General features: G+C 42.4%; 1 protein-coding gene across 3 annotated transcripts in view; it reads left to right on the top strand.

The window, feature by feature from the left end:
- The window catches only part of METTL9 (methyltransferase 9, His-X-His N1(pi)-histidine), a 50,184-nt gene extending 47,366 nt beyond the window's left edge, over positions 1 to 2,818 (top strand). For 2 of the 3 annotated variants that reach the window (XM_055409662.2, XM_055409660.2), the window contains exon 5: positions 539 to 2,818. In XM_055409662.2, the coding sequence (XP_055265637.1) occupies positions 539 to 744 (206 nt within the window). In that variant the 3' untranslated portion in view covers positions 745 to 2,818. The remainder of the gene's footprint in view (positions 1 to 538) is intronic. The other variant, XM_055409661.2, reaches the window with a different exon arrangement.
- Positions 2,819 to 17,415: the final 14,597 nt, after the last annotated feature.

The following is a 17,415-nucleotide window of genomic DNA, read 5'->3' as shown; positions in this document are numbered from 1 at the left end:
CCTCCCTTGAAAAGCACACCAAATGATCTGTTTTTAGAAATTAAAACCCTCTCTTAACCTATCTTTACTTTCAGCCTGATAAACCTCTCTAGTTAATATGTGGCATAATTTTACTACACGAGTGGCATTTTCTTATTTATCCAAAGCACTGTTTCAAACTTTGTTACACTCTGCTTCAATATTCCAGTGTTTAATAAGCAGTTTTCCAAACCTGTTAAGCATTACACACCAGTCAGTCTAAGGGAAGGTGATATCAAGAAACTGTCAGAGAAGGTAGTAGTGTGGGCTTTGGGTCTTGTTTAATGAGGGATTACATTTCTGCCCCAGTGTTCATTAACCTTGCAAGTTGGGGCACGTTCTTCAGTCTTCCTAAGTCTCTACTTCTTCTTTGTCCTACTGCTGGGTCACCCGGGAGATCATTCATCAAAGCACCCAGTGCTTGGCACATACCAAGTCCTTAGCAGATACTGTTTTTCCCCTCTTCCCTCTTTTGAATAATCTGTTTGTTCAAGAATTTAACTTCATGTTTTTGTTTTAGTAGGTGGCAAGTGGGATAAACCATCGGAAATTTTGGAAATCAAGGGACAGAATTGGGAAGAACAAGTGAATAGTCTGCCTGAAGTTTTCAGAAAAGCTGGTTTTGTTATTGAAGCTTTCACCAGACTGCCATACCTGTGTGAAGGCGACATGTATAATGACTACTACGTTCTGGATGACGCTGTCTTTGTTCTCAAACCCGTATAAACACATGGAGGTTGAGGTCTTCAGAGTCCACCCCAAGAATGTACACTCCAGAAGAGGGTCTGCGAGTTCAGTTATGTGAAGGGAGGACCTTTGGGGACTGCCATTCTAAATATCATGTAGGAATTTTAAAAGCCAAAATACTAATTATTGCTTTGTAGTGTGTAAAAGGAATGTTTTTTAAAAAACAAAAAAACCAACTCTTTGAGGATTTTTATCAACTCTTCACTCAATAATGCAGGTCACACTCCGATTATGGAAGATATTTTTTATACTTAATTGCAGTAGGGACTCATTCCCAAAGCAATAGTCATGACTTCACAGGGAAGCAGTAAATGTGGGTTGTTTGTAATAAAATGAAGACTGGGCAATAAAGCTGTCTTTCCAGTTGCAAATATTGGTTATAAAGTATAACCACTGATCCTCTTTCATGTTTAGAAATTCTGTCATTATTCCAGAAAATGTTTTTAATCATGCTAATAAACTTTTTTTGGAGGTTACTTTGGCATCATGTTGGAGTTACTGTAGGCTTCCCAAGCATCTTTAATTGCTTTGCTTCAGGGGTGCGCAAGTAGTAGCATATTTGAAAGAAAGATGAAGTAGACTAGAATATACGGTACAGGAAGGCTTTAGACTGGGGGTGTGGTGATTATGGCAAAGTGTGGTGAGCACAAGCAGCCCGGACTAACTCTCAAAGGAACAACCTCATTCAGATGTACTTCAGGGACTACCCTCACTCCCTAACTCATATATATATATATATATATATATATATTTTTTTTTTTTTTTTTTTGAAACGCAGAGCAGTGGGTTCTGACTTTGTGGTAACTTGTGTCATACACTCAGAATTTTGCTTTTCTGGACAATCTCAGGTTCTCAGAATTGGAACATTCAGTTTTGTCTCCTGACAAGAACACAGCCTAAAATTGTTTTAATTCAGCTTCTTAACTGTCCTTGTATACCTCTTTCACAGAACTTGGCTTTTCTTGAAATCCTTAACTGAGTTTATAGTTTGCCAGGAGTATGGTTTGAGAAAACCATGTCAGACTCATACATTCTAGAATCCGTGAGTGCCTCCAACCATATATCCAGAAATGTTGCAACAAGGAGCTCATTACCAAGATCAGTAACCACTGTGGATGTTCCAAAGAGCAGAGCACTTAACCCAGAATCTAAAATTTCAGTAATCTTAGAGTTGCCAATTTGAGATCATGCCTATTAACAATATATTATTCTCACAACTTGCTTTTGTCAGCCAGGTGTTTTATTAAATATTCTCATCTATATGCTCATAGAAGTCATCAAATCAGCACATTTACTGCGCACCTGAGTATAAAGGAGAATTAAAGCCTTGAGAAGAATGACTTTATTATTCATCAAGAACAGCATTCCCATGTCCTCACATCTGTATCTTCCACTGTTATTGTGTAGACATAATAAGAGTTGGGTTATGTGATTTATGAAAACGCGTTATTGGTGTGTTCTAATGCTTTTTGTTTTTTCCAGGAATTCAAATAAGTGAAGTGCAAATACTTATTAGCACCTTAGATTGTAAAAATAGAGGAAATGAGTAAACTTTATGTAGTTCTTGTACAGTTGAGTTTTACTTCTTTATAAGCTGTCATCATCAGGGGTTGCTGTTTAGACTGCTGAACAAGAGTGCAAGAGTGACGGATGCTCAAAGAGGCAGGTTGCTCCAAAGTGTTTCATTAACTTTGAAATTGAGAATTAATTTGATTATTTGGAAAAAAAAGAAACAAACCTCCTTCTTTCCCCCCCCAAATCAGAGAAAGTACATACATTTATGCATTTTAAAGACAAATACTTTCTCAAAGTCTGAGGTTCTCTGAAAATCATCTTCTCAAAAGTGCCGTTTTTTTGGTGAAAATTTAAACCGGCAAATCCGCTCACATTTCATGCCTGGTCTTGAAAGTCTTGGTGGTATATCATCATTCCACTAGATGGCAGTGTTGCTTACTGAGCGTCAATGACTGTTTATTTCCCCTTAAATGGAATCATGTTTTTTCTTTTTTCTCCCCAAAGTATTGATAACAATAAACTGCCTTCTTGTCTGCACCATTCCTTGTGTAAGTGTTTCATATCAAGTTAATGTTGTACTAGAGGAATTAAGAAGCCCTCTATTTGCAGTCAAAGCAAGCTAACCAGTTGACCTTAAAGGTCACAGAGAAAGGAAAGGCAAGCTGCACCTGTGAGTCAAAGCTCTTTGCACCTGCAGCTGTAAGCCTCTGGAGTGTTTAGACCACTGATGTCAGAGAATGGAAGGGAAGAAGACACAATAGCCTTAGTCATTTCTCCCTTGTGCAGAGCTGTTAAGAGAGACAGTGTATTTTCTACCCTTCTCTTATGTCACATCAGTTTTTACATAATTGACCTTTAACAGAAAAGCAGCTGGGCTGGGAAATAAAGTAAAACTTAGTTGTTTCGAGTCATCTTTCTGAGTAAAGCTTTGTTTTCACTTAGCTCCAACATGTTTCATTAACTTTGAAATCTACTCTTCAGAGTATTCAAGCAGATTCATAATGAAGCAAGATGTTTTCACCAGTTGTTTCCTACTGCTTGCTCCTGCTTAGTTACTGATAAAAGCATTTCATGATCTTTTTTCTCTAAAAGCTACAGTACCGTCTGTCCACATGGGCTTCCAGTGGCTAAAGTGACTTAGCACATTTGTGCAGATACCTAAGTACTCCTCAAATAGGCTTATATCCAATGCACCTATGTTACAGCTGGAAGCCAGTGCACTGAGCCAGGGCTGTCCAGGTTGAGTTGTGCTGGGTAGGAATCCGCTGAGCACAAAACTGGACTTGTCATTGACTTGAAACAACCAGGATGCTCACCAAGTAACAAATTATCAAAGATATAAAATCATAAATTAAAAGACGCTTACTCCTTGGAAGGAAAGTTATGACCAACCTAGATGGCATATTAAAAAGCAGAGACATTACTTTGCCAAACAAGGTCCGTCTAGTCAAGGCTATGGTTTTTCCAGTGGTCATGTATGGATGTGAGAGTTGGACTGTGAAGAAAGCTGATCGCCGAAGAATTGATGCTTTTGAACTGTGGTGTTGGAGAAGACTCTTGAGAGTCCTTTGCACTGCAAGGAGGTCCAACCAGTCCATCCTAAAGGAGATCAGTCCTGGGTGTTCATTGGAAGGACTGATGCTGAAGCTGAAACTCCAATACTTTGGCCACCTCATGGAAAGAGTTGACTCATTGGAAAAGACCCTGATGCTGGGAGGGATTGGGGGCAGGAAGGGAAGGGGACGACAGAGAATGAGATGGCTGGATGGCATCACCGACTCGATGGACGTGAGTTTGAGTGAACTCTGGGAGTTGGTGATGGACAGGGAGGCCTGGCATGCTGTGATTCATGGGGTCACAAAGAGTCGGACACGACTGAGTGACTGAACTGATAAAATCATGAATTGGCAGAAGGAAGATCACACTATCTATGCAAGATCTAAGTGAAAAAATGCACCCAGTATCATGAAGGAAATATTACCACAATATAAAATTCAATAGCCTGCCTTTTTGCAATTGTATGATAAGACAGTAGCTAGGCAATAGTGAACGACACAATAAAAATAATTTCACATCTTCTGTAGCTGTTTGTATAGGTGTTCATATTTTGGTGTCTACTTTATCAATTCTAATAGATTTGTATTGCCTTTGTCTTCTGTGTGGGCTTCCCAGGTGACTCAGTAGTAAAGAACCCACCTGCCAATGCAGGAGAGGCAGGGGACATGGTTTCGGTACCTGGTCTGGAAGATCCCCTGCAGAAGGAAATGGCAACCCACTCCAGTATTCTTGCCTGAGAAGTCCCATGGACAGAGGAGCCTGGTGGGCTGCAGTCCATATAGTCGTGAAGAGTCAGACACAACTGAGCACATATGCACTTGTATCTTCTGTGTAGGAGTTGATTCTGACATATTTGGTTGTTACTTTTATTTTGGAATAATGTTAGATTTTGAGAAACCTTGCGAAGATAGTGCAGAGAGTTCCTGTATACCCTTAACCCCCTAACATTGTCTGGCATAGTAGCCACGTTATGTGTCTAAACTAAGAAATTAATATCGGTACCCTATTAGTAAACTACTGACTACTGCAGTTTGCCCATTTTTCCATTATTGACCTTTTTCTCTGTTCCAGGAGCCAGTTCAGCATACTACATCCCATTTAGTTGCTTAGGTTTAAAATTGTTTAGTGTTTATTGACACGGTACCATTATTTATATTTTTTTACCAAATTTTTATTGTAAAATCATGTGAAATTTACCATCTTGACCACTTTTAGGTGCTCAATTCAATGGTATTTAGTACATTCATATTGCGTAACCATCACCATAACCCATTTTCACTGTTTTCACATTTTGCAGAACTGAAACTCCGTAGCCATTAACACTACTCCCTAGTCCTTTCCCCCTTCCCCGTCCCCCACCCCCAGCCCTGGCAGTCACCATTCTACTTTCTTGGAAAGTGGAATTTGGCTATTCTAGGTACCTCATATAAGGAGAATCATACAATATTATTTTGTGTGTGACTGGCTTATTTGAGCACAATGATCTCAGAGTTCATCCATGTTATCATATGTGTCAAAGTTTCTTCCCTTTTTAACGCTGAATAATGAGTGTACTCCGGGAGTTGGTGATGGACAGGGAGGCCTGGCGTGCTGTGATTTATGGGGTCGCGGAGAGTCGGACACGACTGAGCGACTGAACTGAACTGAATATTCCATTGTGTCTTTTGCTTATCCATTCATCTGTCAGTGGACACCTGCATTTCTTTTGTTATTGAGAATAATGTGACTATGAACATGGGGGTATGAATAATCTGTTTTGAGTTGCTGTTTTCACTTCTGGGTCTATACCCAGAAGTGGAATTTCTAGATCAGACACTCATTCTATGTTTAGTTTGTTGAGGAATTGCCATCTTGTTTCAGTGGCTGCACCAGTTTACATTCCCACTAACAGTGCACAAGAGTTCTAATTTCTCCACATCCTAACATTTGTTATTTTGTATTTTTCTTGATAGTAGCTGTTCAGTGGATATGAGGTGGTATACAGTGATTTTGATTTGCATTTCTCTGGTGATTTGTTTTTATAGTACAACTTGTATGGCATTGGGTTTCATTTACTAGTGACCTGTACTTTGTAGCTTGCTATCCATATTTATATCAAAGAATTGGACTCAGTGTACACTGATACCAAAGTATTTTCATTGTGAAATTTCATACTTCTGGAGAATTAGAATTATTATTCCATAACTAGAACTTAAGATTTCCCTCTGGATATTAGAGTCAATATGCTGTATTCACATGAGTTAAATACTAGTGTATTTTTTGTGCAGGACCATTTAAGAATTACTTTCAGTCCAATACTTTGGCCACCTCATGCGACGAGCTGACTCACTGGAAAAGACTCTGATGCTGGGAAGGATTGGGGGCGAGAGGAGAAGGGGACGACCGAGAATGAGATTGCTGGATGGCATCACTGACTCGATGGACATGAGTTTGAGTGAACTCCGGGAGTTGGTGATGGACAGGGAGGCCTGGCGTGCTGTGATTCATGGGGTCGCAAAGAGTCGGACACGACTGAGCGACTGAACTGAAGTATAAAATGAAAAGTAAAGACCCCCTCTTTACACCCCCAAATAAATGAACATGTAAATCTGGAATGTCTTACACACCTGCATTTATTAATTGTGGAAAATAATTAAGAACAGATATGATGTCCCAATGCTATTTTCTTCTGTTCAGAAATCAACAGTACATTGGTTTTATTTTATATTTTCATCTTTTTTCAGTTTTTAAAACTATTTTGTATTCAGGTATAGCCAGTATGCCAACTCAATGGACAGGAGTTTGACCAAACTGGGAGATAATGCAGGACAAGGAAGCCTGGTGTGCTGCAGTCCATGGAGTCCATGGGCTCACAAAGAGTCAGACACGACTTTGAGACAACAACAACAAATAGCCGATTAACAATGCTGTGGTAGTTTCAGGTGAACAGTGAAGGGACTCAGCCATACATACACATGTATCCATTCTCCCCCAAAGTCCCCTCCAGCTGGCCACGTAATAATGAGCTGAGTTCCATGTACTACACAGTAGGCCTTTGTTGGTTATCCATTTTATATAGAGCATTGTGCACCGGCAACCGTAAGTGTGTTCTCTAAGTTGTCTTTTTTTTTTGGTGTGGAAACCCAGGAACCAAGACGCAGGACACTGGTTTTAAACTTGGAACCCTCAATGCTTTTCAAATGGTAGAGTTGAAATGTTTGAGAATATGTTGGCAGTCCATTTTATACTCAGCAGAACAAAACAGTTTTCCCTACACTTGATTTTGCCATCTTGTTTTTATTATTATTTTTAAGGTGGCTGTGACTGATCATAAAACACTACTGGTTTTGGCATTATAAGTAGCATGTTTGTTATAGAAAAAGTAGAAAATACAGACAGGTGTAAAGAACATGCAAGTAGATTTTAGCTGAACCATAACCCTTCAGTTCAGTTCCAGAGGACCACTATTAACATTTTGGTATATACCCTTCTGGACTTTTTTACATATCTGTGTGTGCCCACACATACACATTTACAAATTTTTAACGTTAAAAATTTTGACAATAAAAGATACCTTCTTCCAAGATGAATCATGTGAAACACATAGACACCTATTTTTTAAATCAAAAATTGACAAAAGATGGAAGACATTTTCTATCATCTAGTCCTTGAGAGTAAGCTTCTTGTTTGAAGGATTAAACCAGGAGCCTAGGAATAAAAGGATGTTTTTGAGGATGCTGATAGATATTATAACTATTTATAAATAACATATTAATAAATATTTATAAATAACTATCAACTGAGCAACAGAGCAGCGGAGTCGGTCATTTTTGAAGAGTATATGTAATTCTGCCACCAACAAAGTAATGTCAGCATTATACATTTCAGTTTTTAAAAAATTTCAGGCATTGAGATGTGTTTCATTAAATGTAAAGGACTGCGAGAAAATCTCTAGCGTTCACAATTATATTTTCATTAGAAAAGATTTGTTGTTCAGTTGCTCAGTTGTTTCTGACTCTTTGCGGACTCTATGGAGTGCAGCATGCCAGGCTTCCCTGTCCATCACCAACTCCCAGAGTTTGCTCAAACTCATGTCCATTGAGTCAGCGATGCCATCCAACCATCTTAGCCTCTGTCATCCTCTTCTCCTGCCTTCAATCGTTCCCAGCATCAGGGTCTTTCCAAATGAGTCAGCTCTCCTCATCAGGTGACCAAAGTATTGGAGTTTCAGCTTCAGCGTCAGGCCTTCTAATGAGTATTCAGGACTGATCTCCTTTAGGATGGATCTCCTTGCAGTCCAAGGGACTCCTTCAACACTACAGTTCAAAAGCATCAATTCTTCGGTGCTCAGCTTTCTTCACAGTCCAACTCTCACATCCATACATGACCACTGAAAAAAACCATAGCTTTGACTAGATGGAACTTTGTTGGCAAAGTAATATCTCTGCTTTTTAATAAGCTGTCTAGCTTGGTCATAACTTTTCTTCCAAGGAGTGTCTTTTAATTTCATGGCTGCAGTGATTTTGGAGCCCCCCAAAATAGTGTGTCACTCTTTCCACTGTTTCCCCATCTATTTGCCATGAAGTGATGGGAGAAGGGAATGGCAAACCATTTCAGTATTCTTGCCTTGAGAACCCCATGAACAGTATGAAAAGGCACCTTCATCAAGAGGCTCTTTAATTAATTTCTCTTCGCTTTCTGCCATACGGACGGTGTCATCTGTATATCTGATGTTATTGATATTTCTCTTGGCAATCTTGATTCTAGCTTGTCCAGTCTGGCATTTTGCATTATGTACTCTGCATATAAGTTAAATAAGCAGAGTTTCAATATACAGCCTTGATGTTATCCTTTCCCAGTTTGGAATCAGTCCATTGTTCCATGTCCAGTTCTAATTGTTGCTTCCTGACCTGCATACAGGTTTCACAGGAGGCAGGTAAGGTGGTCTGGTATTCCCATCTCTTGAATTTTTCCACAGTTTGTTGTGATCCACACAGTCAAAGGCTTTAGCATAGTCAATGAAGCAAAAGTGGATGTTTTTCTGGAATTCTCTTGCTTTTTCTGTGATCCAACAAATGTTGGCAATTTGATTTCTGCTTCCTCTGTCTTTTCTGAATCCAGCTTGTACCTGGACATTCTTGATTCATGTACTGTTGAAGCCTGGCTTGGAGAATTTTGAGCATTATTTTGCTAGCATGTGAAATGAGTGCAATTGTGGGGTAGTTTGAGCATTCTTTGGCATTGCCTTTCTTTGGGATTGGAATGAAAACTGGCCTTTTCCAGTCCTGTGGCCACTGCTGAGTTTTCCAAATTTGCTGGCATATTGAGTGCAGCACTTTCACAGCATCATCTCTTTGGATTTGAAATAGCTCAGCTGGAATTCCATCACCTCCACTAGCTTTGTTTGGAGTGATGCTTCCTAAGGCCCACTTGACTTCACACTCCAGGATGTCTGACTCTAGATGAGTTATCACACCATCATGGTTATCTGGGTCATTAAGATCTTTTTTGTATAGTTCTTCTGTGTATTCTTACCACCTCTTCTTAATATCTTCTGCTTCTGTTAGGTCCATACCATTTCTGTTCTTTACTGGGCCCATCTTTGCGTGAAATGTTCCCTTGGTATCTCTAATTTTCTTGAAGAGATCTTTAGTCTTGACCATTCTATTGTTTTCCTCTATTTTTTTGCATTGATCACTGAGGAAGGTTTTCTTAAAGCTCCTTGCTATTCTTTGAAACCCTGCATTCAGATGGGTATGTCTTTCCTTTTCTCCTTTGCCTTTTGCTTCTCTTCTTTTCTCAGCTATTTGTAAGTCCTCCTCAGACAACCATTTTGCCTTTGTGCATTTCTTTTCCTCGGGGATTGTTTTGATCACTGCTTCCTGTACAATGTTACGAACTTCTGTCCATAGCTCTTCAGGCACTGTGTCCATCAGATCTAATCCCTTGAATCTATTTGTCATTTACACTGTATAATTGTAAGGGATTTTATTTAGGCCATACCTGAATGGTCTAGTGGTTTTCCCTACTTTCTTCAATGTAAGTCTGAATTTTGCAATAAGGAGTTCAAGATCTGAGCCATTGTTAGCTCCTGGTCCTTGTTTTTGTTGACTGTATAGAGCTTAGAAAAGATAGGAAAGATAGTTATGCATACTTCCACCATGCACACCTAACACTTCAATGTATTTCCTGTTTTAATACAAGTGCATATATGTTGCACGTGTGCATGCTCAGTTGTGTCCGACTCTTTGCAACCTCTTGGACTGTAGCCTTCCAGGCTCCTCTGTCCATGGAATTTTCCAGGCAAGATTGCTGGAGAGGGTTGCCATTTCCTCCTCCAGGGGATCTACCAACCCAGGGATGGAATCTGTGTCTCCTGCATTGGCAGGTGGATTCTTTTTCACTGAGCCACCTGGGAAGCCCTTACATAAACACATATGACTTCATGTTTGACTTTTTTAGATATAAAATTATTTCCTTGTGTGTTATTACACAGTCTTCGTTCATACCCATTTAAAGAGCTGTGTAACCCCTGAAGTTGATGTAGTATAGTTCATGTAACCATTTCCTTAATGGGAACCCAAATTGGATCTCTTCCTACCTGATCCTCCTTTTGCATTTATATGCAGTGCAGCTGCATTAAATATTTTGGTGCACAAACTTTTTTTTACTTCTGATGATTTTTTTCCCCTTTATATAAATTTGGTCACATTTACTGACCAAGGTGTCTGAATATCTTTACAGTTCTTTTGGTTTTTTGCCGTTGTATTATGGAAAATTCCAAGCACAGGAAAAAGAAGAAAATAGATAATAATAACCCCTGCTTGGGAGGCAGCTAGTATCAACACAGGACCAGTCTTGTTTCACCCAGATTCCTGCCACTCCTCGGTCCCCATTATTTCCAAGCAAGTCCCAGACATCATGTTTCAGCTTTGTAAATATGTATCTGCGAAAGATAAGGACTCTTAAAAAAGAGCCATATTGAAATTGTCACAGGTAAAAAAACTAACCAGTAAACCTCCAGCGACCACATTGCTCCAGTTGTTCCATCATTTTAAAAATTGTTTGTTTGAATTCAGATCCAAGTAAAGTCCCTACACGCAATTGGTGGATGTGTTTTGAGAGCCCTTCAGCCTCTTTCCTCGCCGCTCTTTCGGAGAGGGGCGAGGGAGAGCGTGCGCCTTTATTGGCGTCTTGCAGCTGCGGGACTGTGACCCCCACGGCGCTTTGGCCCGGGTCTCCACTCCGGCCGCCGCAGGGACCGCCCGCGCGCTGGACTCGGAGCAGCGGCGCCGGGCACCGCAGGTAAGGCGCGGGCGGCAGGGACGAGGCCCCCGCGGGGTCCAGGGACTCGCCGCGGGGGGCTGGCTGCCTGGAGAAGGGGCGCAAGCTCCAAGGGGGTCGGCGGGGGCCAGAGGGAGAAAGGAGAGTGGGCAGAGGGAGATTCGGGCGACTTGAAGGGCTCGTGGGGAGGGGGCGTCTATGGGAGGGGAGGGGAGGAAATTTCTAAGAAAGGGATCCGAACCCACTTAATAAGAGCAGCCATGAAGGCAAGGACTTTGTTATGCTAATATCGATAGCAACAACAGTAGCATCAGTAATAATAGCTACTATTTGTCCAGTGTTTGTATGTGCCAGTGCTGGGGCCAGGTTTGTTTTTTTTTTACATAATTTACATACAAGAAAATTTCTTTACATATTTTTCAAATTATATTTCATGGCTGTTGTGAGCAAGAAATGAGAATATTCAGGTAGAGCAAACAGCACCGTTACGCACTGGATAAATTGATGAACTTTAAAAAAACGTTTACACAGTCTTTGTCCCTGCTTAGGGGTTTCAGTCATGTCCAACTCTTTGGGACCCCATGGACTGACTGAAGCCTGCAAAGGTCCTCTGTCCGTGGGATTCTCCAGGCAAGAGTACTGAAGCAGGTTGCCATGCCCTCCTCCTGGGGCTCTTCCCCATCCAGGGATCTAACCCGGGTCTCCTGCACTGCAGGCAGATTCTTTACCATCTGAGCCACCAGGGAAACCCCTGTCTTTGTGAGTTATTATCGCCATCCGCATTGTGCAGACAAGGGAACGTAAGCCCAGAGAGGTCAAGGAGTCTGTTGAAGAGCACACAGCTAGTAATCAGTGGTCTAAATGAAAACTGGGGCTTCTAGCCCTGAGGTGGCACTGGTCATCTGGAGTTTAGGTTCAGGGCCACGAAGCAGAGGCTGGAGAGCAGAGCTACTGCTTGGAATCATTTAGCTCAGGGCTCGGGACCTGGTCCTGCCACCTAATAGTTGTGTGATCCTTGGCAGGCCACTCGACCTTTTAAAACCCATTTCCTTGTCTGTGAAATAGAAATAGCAGTAATATTTGCCTCAAAGATTCTGCAAGGACTAAGTGACGCAGTGTGTGTAGAGGGGTGCGGGCTTCGTTCTCATTCAATGGTCGCTACAATTATGATCACTAGAGAGCCAGGTGGCCCTGCATCTGGGCCCCCCTTCTGCCATTTGCTCACTCTTTGAGTTCTGTGTGTCTGCTGAACTCGCCTGTGAGACCAAGTAAACCTTCAGGGCTGGTGGATGGAGCAAATGAATTGGTCCAGCAGGTAGAGGATGCCCAGTGAGACAGCATCCTCCTCTCTCTCCTTCTATCACAGAATCCCAAGCCTTCCATTTTGCTCTCCTGAGACTCAAAGACAGGGAGGCGAATGACAGGCCAGAGTCTCACCATTAGGGACAGACCTGGGAGCAGCACTCAGGCCTGATGCCTCTAGTCTAGAAAGAAAGTACACATTCCTTGAGTAGAACTCAAGGGATGGGGCTGTTCAATACCACAGTTCAAAATGAAATCTAAATCCAGTTCAAATAACCTGGTAGCCTACAAACCAGACAAGTTAGACCCCTTTGCATTAATACTAATGAAAATGGTCTGGTGGGGTTATTTTTTTGCTTTCAGTAGAAAATCTCCAGGTAGACCTGTATGTTTGTATACATGATATGGACCTTAAATAGCACTGCTTTGCAGACAGTAAAACTCCATGTAATTGTGAATTGTTGGTTTCTGTCTGGGACGGGATGCCCCAGCATTGGGGGAACCTCCCAGCATCTTTGCAAATGTCTCTCATCCATTGAATGACCAGCTCATCCTGGTTTGCCTGCAACTTTCCAGGTCTTAAAGCAGAATCCCTTAATCCCAGGAAACCCCGACGGTCAAGGTTTTTAGGCACCCACGTTCAGTTCAGGTTTGTGGTTATTGTTACTCGTTTCATTTTGAGTTCCTTCAAAGCAGTCCTTGCCTGCCTGATTTTCGCCCATCTGCAGACCTTTGGGTGGGGAGGGGGCTGGATGCATGGAGAAAGCTATCGACCCCCAAATCACCATTGCCCAGCTCAGTCCTTTTAACTCTCTTGGCCAAGCTCCTGAAAGAGAGTGACCTGAGGGACTTTTAATTAAAACCAAATCCCATCCTGGCTTTGGACTGGGATTTCGTTGGAACGAAGACTTAATGTGCAGCAGAAAGTGGGGCTTCTGTTTCAGTAATTGTAAACCCCTTGTAGAATTAATAGGGAGACTGCAGCAATAAGCACAAGAAGCCTCATTGTCTGGGAAACTGGAGAACTGTGAATGAGGCCAATGCCCCAGGGCAGCTGACCAAAGGGAAGGGAGAAAAAAGGGCCAAAGGTTCCCCAAAGTCCCAAAGCCAGTAAGAGCTCTTAGGTGAGCTGAACATCCCCACCTGCGGTGTAGGATTGATGGGGCAGAAGGCGTCTACCAAGTGCTTTGAGATCAGTTTCACTCAGAATCTGTTAGAATGTGCTGCCTTCCGTGTCTGGAGGTTTCCAAAATTTCAGTTTGTTTTTGCCCTGAGCAGTAAAATGAGTGTAACTGTTCCCAAAGCTGGTTGTGGAAGTCCCCTTGGAGGGATAGAGAATCTATTTGCATAACAAGTCAGACAATAGCAGGGAAATCTGTATTAGAGGATGCTGGGGTGCCTATAAAGTAATCTCAAGAAACCGTGGATGTGCATTGTGGGGCTCCTTTTAAGTTCCTGAGAGGGTGGCAACTGGGGATTGGGTTGTGAGCTGCCTGGGAGTCACTTGTTCTCCTATCAGCCCTCTGGTCACTCCTTTCAGAACCCTTTCCCAGTTCCTCCACATCTCTCCACGCTTTTTAAAAAATAAAAACACAGTTTCTTTTATTTTGTTTTTCTTTTAAAAAATAATTTATGTTTTGTATGCAGAAAATTTTGACCCATACAAAGGTCGATACAGGAATATAATGGGCTTCAGCTTCAGTTCTCAACTTGTTTCCTCCATACTTATTTCCTCCCTCCTGTATTATGTTGAAACCATCTCAAACATAAGAATGTAGCTCTAGAGCAGGCTTGGCAAACTTTTTCAGTAAAGGAGCAGAGCGTAAGTATTTTCAGCTTTGCGGAGCCGCATAGCCTCTGTTGCAGCTTCCCAGCTCTGCCACTGTAGCGTGAAGGCAGCCATAGACGATACTTAAGTGAGTGGAGTGGTCGTCCTCTAATACAACTGTATTTATGGACACTAAAATTTAAATTGCATACTTGAAATTTTCATCGTCCAGACATATTGTTCTTTTGAAACTGTTTAAAAACGTAAAAACCATTTTTATCTCGTGAGCCATGCAAGACCAGGTAACCTGTGAATTTGGCCCTTGGGTTGTAGTTAGCTAACTCCTTGAAGGAGGTCATGTAAAGGATGGTCTGACCACTCATTGACCTTCAAGCTGGACCAGAGCAATCAGAGCCTCCTCATCCCTCCCCCATCCTTGGAATGTATGTTCTGCCCACTGTTCCCACCAGGGGAACGTTTTTTCAGGGACGTAACCTTGAGAGGGGCTTCCCTGGTGGCTCAGAGGTTAAAGCGTCTGCCTCCAATGCGGGAGACCCAGGTTCGATCCCTGGGTCGGGAAGATCCCCTGGAGAAGGAAATGGTAACCCACTCCAGTATTCTTGCCTGGAGAATCCCATGGATGGAGAAGCCTGTAGGCTACAGTCCACGGGGTCGCAAAGAGTTGGACACGACTGAGCAACGGAACGGAACGGAACCTTGCGAGAGCAATGTGTTGCTGAGACCACCTGGACTTGACCGAGATCTGTGTAAACATTCCAGATTCTGGGGAGGTGAGGGTAGAGATCTACTCATCTTGGGGCCTCTCAAGACAAGCCTACTGTATAGCATGGGGAACTCTACTCAATATTCTGTAATAACTTTTATGAAAAGAGAATCTGAAAAAGAATGGATATATGTATATGTATAACTGAATTACTTTGCTGTACACCTGAAACTAACACATTGTGCGGGGTAGGTAGACTAGGGAACAGGGTCCAAGATGGCAGTCAGAGGAAGCAGCTGCTAGAAAAAAACAAAACGGGGAAACTTCCCAAGGGACTAAAAACCTCCGGTGGGAAAACACACCCTCTTCTCTGATTGGTCTTGCACGTAACCAATCAGACCCCAGAAACAATACAATTTCTCTATTTGCATAGGGCATAGCCAATCAGAGCCCAGGAAACTGCGGGGAGGGAACAGGGGAGGGAGCCAAAATAGGACAGGGTCACTCCAAGGCGGGGCAGTGTTGGTCAGGTCTTACACCTGGAGGTTGTACTGCTTACAGCATGCCCAGTAAATCTTGCCTGTTTGATGTGTAACTGGTCTGTCCTTTCAACTCTTTGCTATGACAAGACATGGGAGAAGGAAATGGCAACCCACTCCAGTATTCTTGCCTAGAGAATCCCATGGACAGCCTGGTGGGCTGCTGTCCATAGGGTCGCACAGAGTTGGACATGACTGAAGCGACTTAGCATGCATCCATGCATGCGTGACAAGACAATAACATGGAAGAAGAACCAACTTGACAATTATAACTCAACTATACGATATAAAGTGAAAAATTAACAAAACAAAAATCCTCATTAAAACATTTAACAGGCTTCCCTGGTGGCTCAGTGGTAAAGAATCCACCTGCCAGTGCAAGAGATGTGGGTTTGATCCCTGGTCTGGGAAGATCCCACATGCCATGAAACAAGTAAGCCACACTGTTGAATTTGTGCGCTATTGCCTGGAAACCGAAACTATTGAGCCCTTGAGTAGCAACTACTGAAGCCTGCAGAGCCAGTGCTCTGCAAGAAGAGAAGCCACCCCAATGACAAGGTGAAATACTGCAAGGAAGAGTAGTCCCTGCTAATAGCAACTAAAGAAAAGCCTGGGCAGCAATGAAGACGGAGCACAATAAAAAATAAATTACAAAAATTATTAAAAAAAATATAACAGCAACAACAACAAAAAGACAAGCATTGTAAGTAAGTGTCCTTGCTTAGTACATCTGCCATCTACCAATCTGGAGGGGCTGCTTCTTTCTCCAGTCTCTCCTTACCCTACCTGTATGGGGGCCAGATTGTTAACCAACATCCCTCCTTTAAAAGATAAGTACTCCTTTAAAAATATAGCCACATTTCTGTTATCAAACTTAAAAACATTAACAGTAATTCTTTAAAATGTTCAAATATCCAGACAGGGAGCAAGTTTCCACAGTTGCCCCATAGTTTTTGTTTTTCATGGTTTGCTTGAATTAGGATCCAAAGAAAGTATATATGCTACAAATAATTGTTATAGCTCCTGAGTTTTTTAAGTTCTTAGTTCCTTCCTCTGTGTGTACGTGTGTGTGTGTCTGTGTCTGTCTCTCTCTTCGCAGTGTATTTGCTGAAGAAACTAGGTCATTGATTCTGGGGAGTTTCCTACAGTCTTGAGTTTGCTGATTGCACCTGGTCTACCTAACATTTTAACAAAGGAACGCCTGGGTCTCAGTCCTTAAAGCTCACCCACGTTCTCCCTTGTGCTTATTTTCTTGGTGATCTCATCCAGTGGCCTGGGTTCAGGTATCTGCTGGCTGCTCTGTGTAGATAGCTCCAGTCTGAGCCCTGCTCTAACTGCAGACTCAAACGCCAAAGTGCCTACTTGCTTTGTCCACTTGGATATTTTATGGTCATCTCAAGCTTAGCTTGTCCACATCTCCAGGGCATCTTCCTCAAATCTGCAAATCCTACAGTTTTTTCCTATTTCCCATCTCTCTGGATGCTCAGGTCCAGATCCTTGGAGGTGTCTGTAGCTTGCCTTTTATTCCTCACATTCAGTTTATTGGCTCTGTTCGGTTCAGTTCAGTCGCTCAGTCGTGTCCGACTCTCCGCGACCCCATGAATCACAGCACGCCAGGCCTTCCTGTCCATCACCAACTCCCGGAGTTCACTCAAACTCATGTCCACAGAGTCGGTGATGCCATCCAGCCATCTCATTCTCTGTCGTCCCCTTCTCCTCCCGCCCCCAACCCTTCCCAGCATCAGAGTCTTTTCCAGTGAGTCAACTCGTCGCATGAGGTGGCCAAAGTATTGCAGTTTCAGCTTTAGCATCAGTCCCTCCAATGAACATCCAGGATTGATCTCCTCTAGAATGGACTGGTTGGATCTCCTTGCAGTATAAGGGACTCTCAAGAGACTTCTTCAACACCACAGTTCAAAAGCATCGATTCTTCGGCGATCAGCTTTCTTCACAGTCCAACTCTCACATCCATACATGACCAC

Source organism: Moschus berezovskii, chromosome 27 (genome assembly GCF_049115385.1).
Source record: "Moschus berezovskii isolate FMDL1 chromosome 27, NW_MosBer_1.0, whole genome shotgun sequence".
Lineage (NCBI taxonomy): Eukaryota > Metazoa > Chordata > Mammalia > Artiodactyla > Moschidae > Moschus > Moschus berezovskii.
Note: the sequence above shows the minus strand (reverse complement) of the source record. Positions and strands in the feature narration are given on the sequence as shown.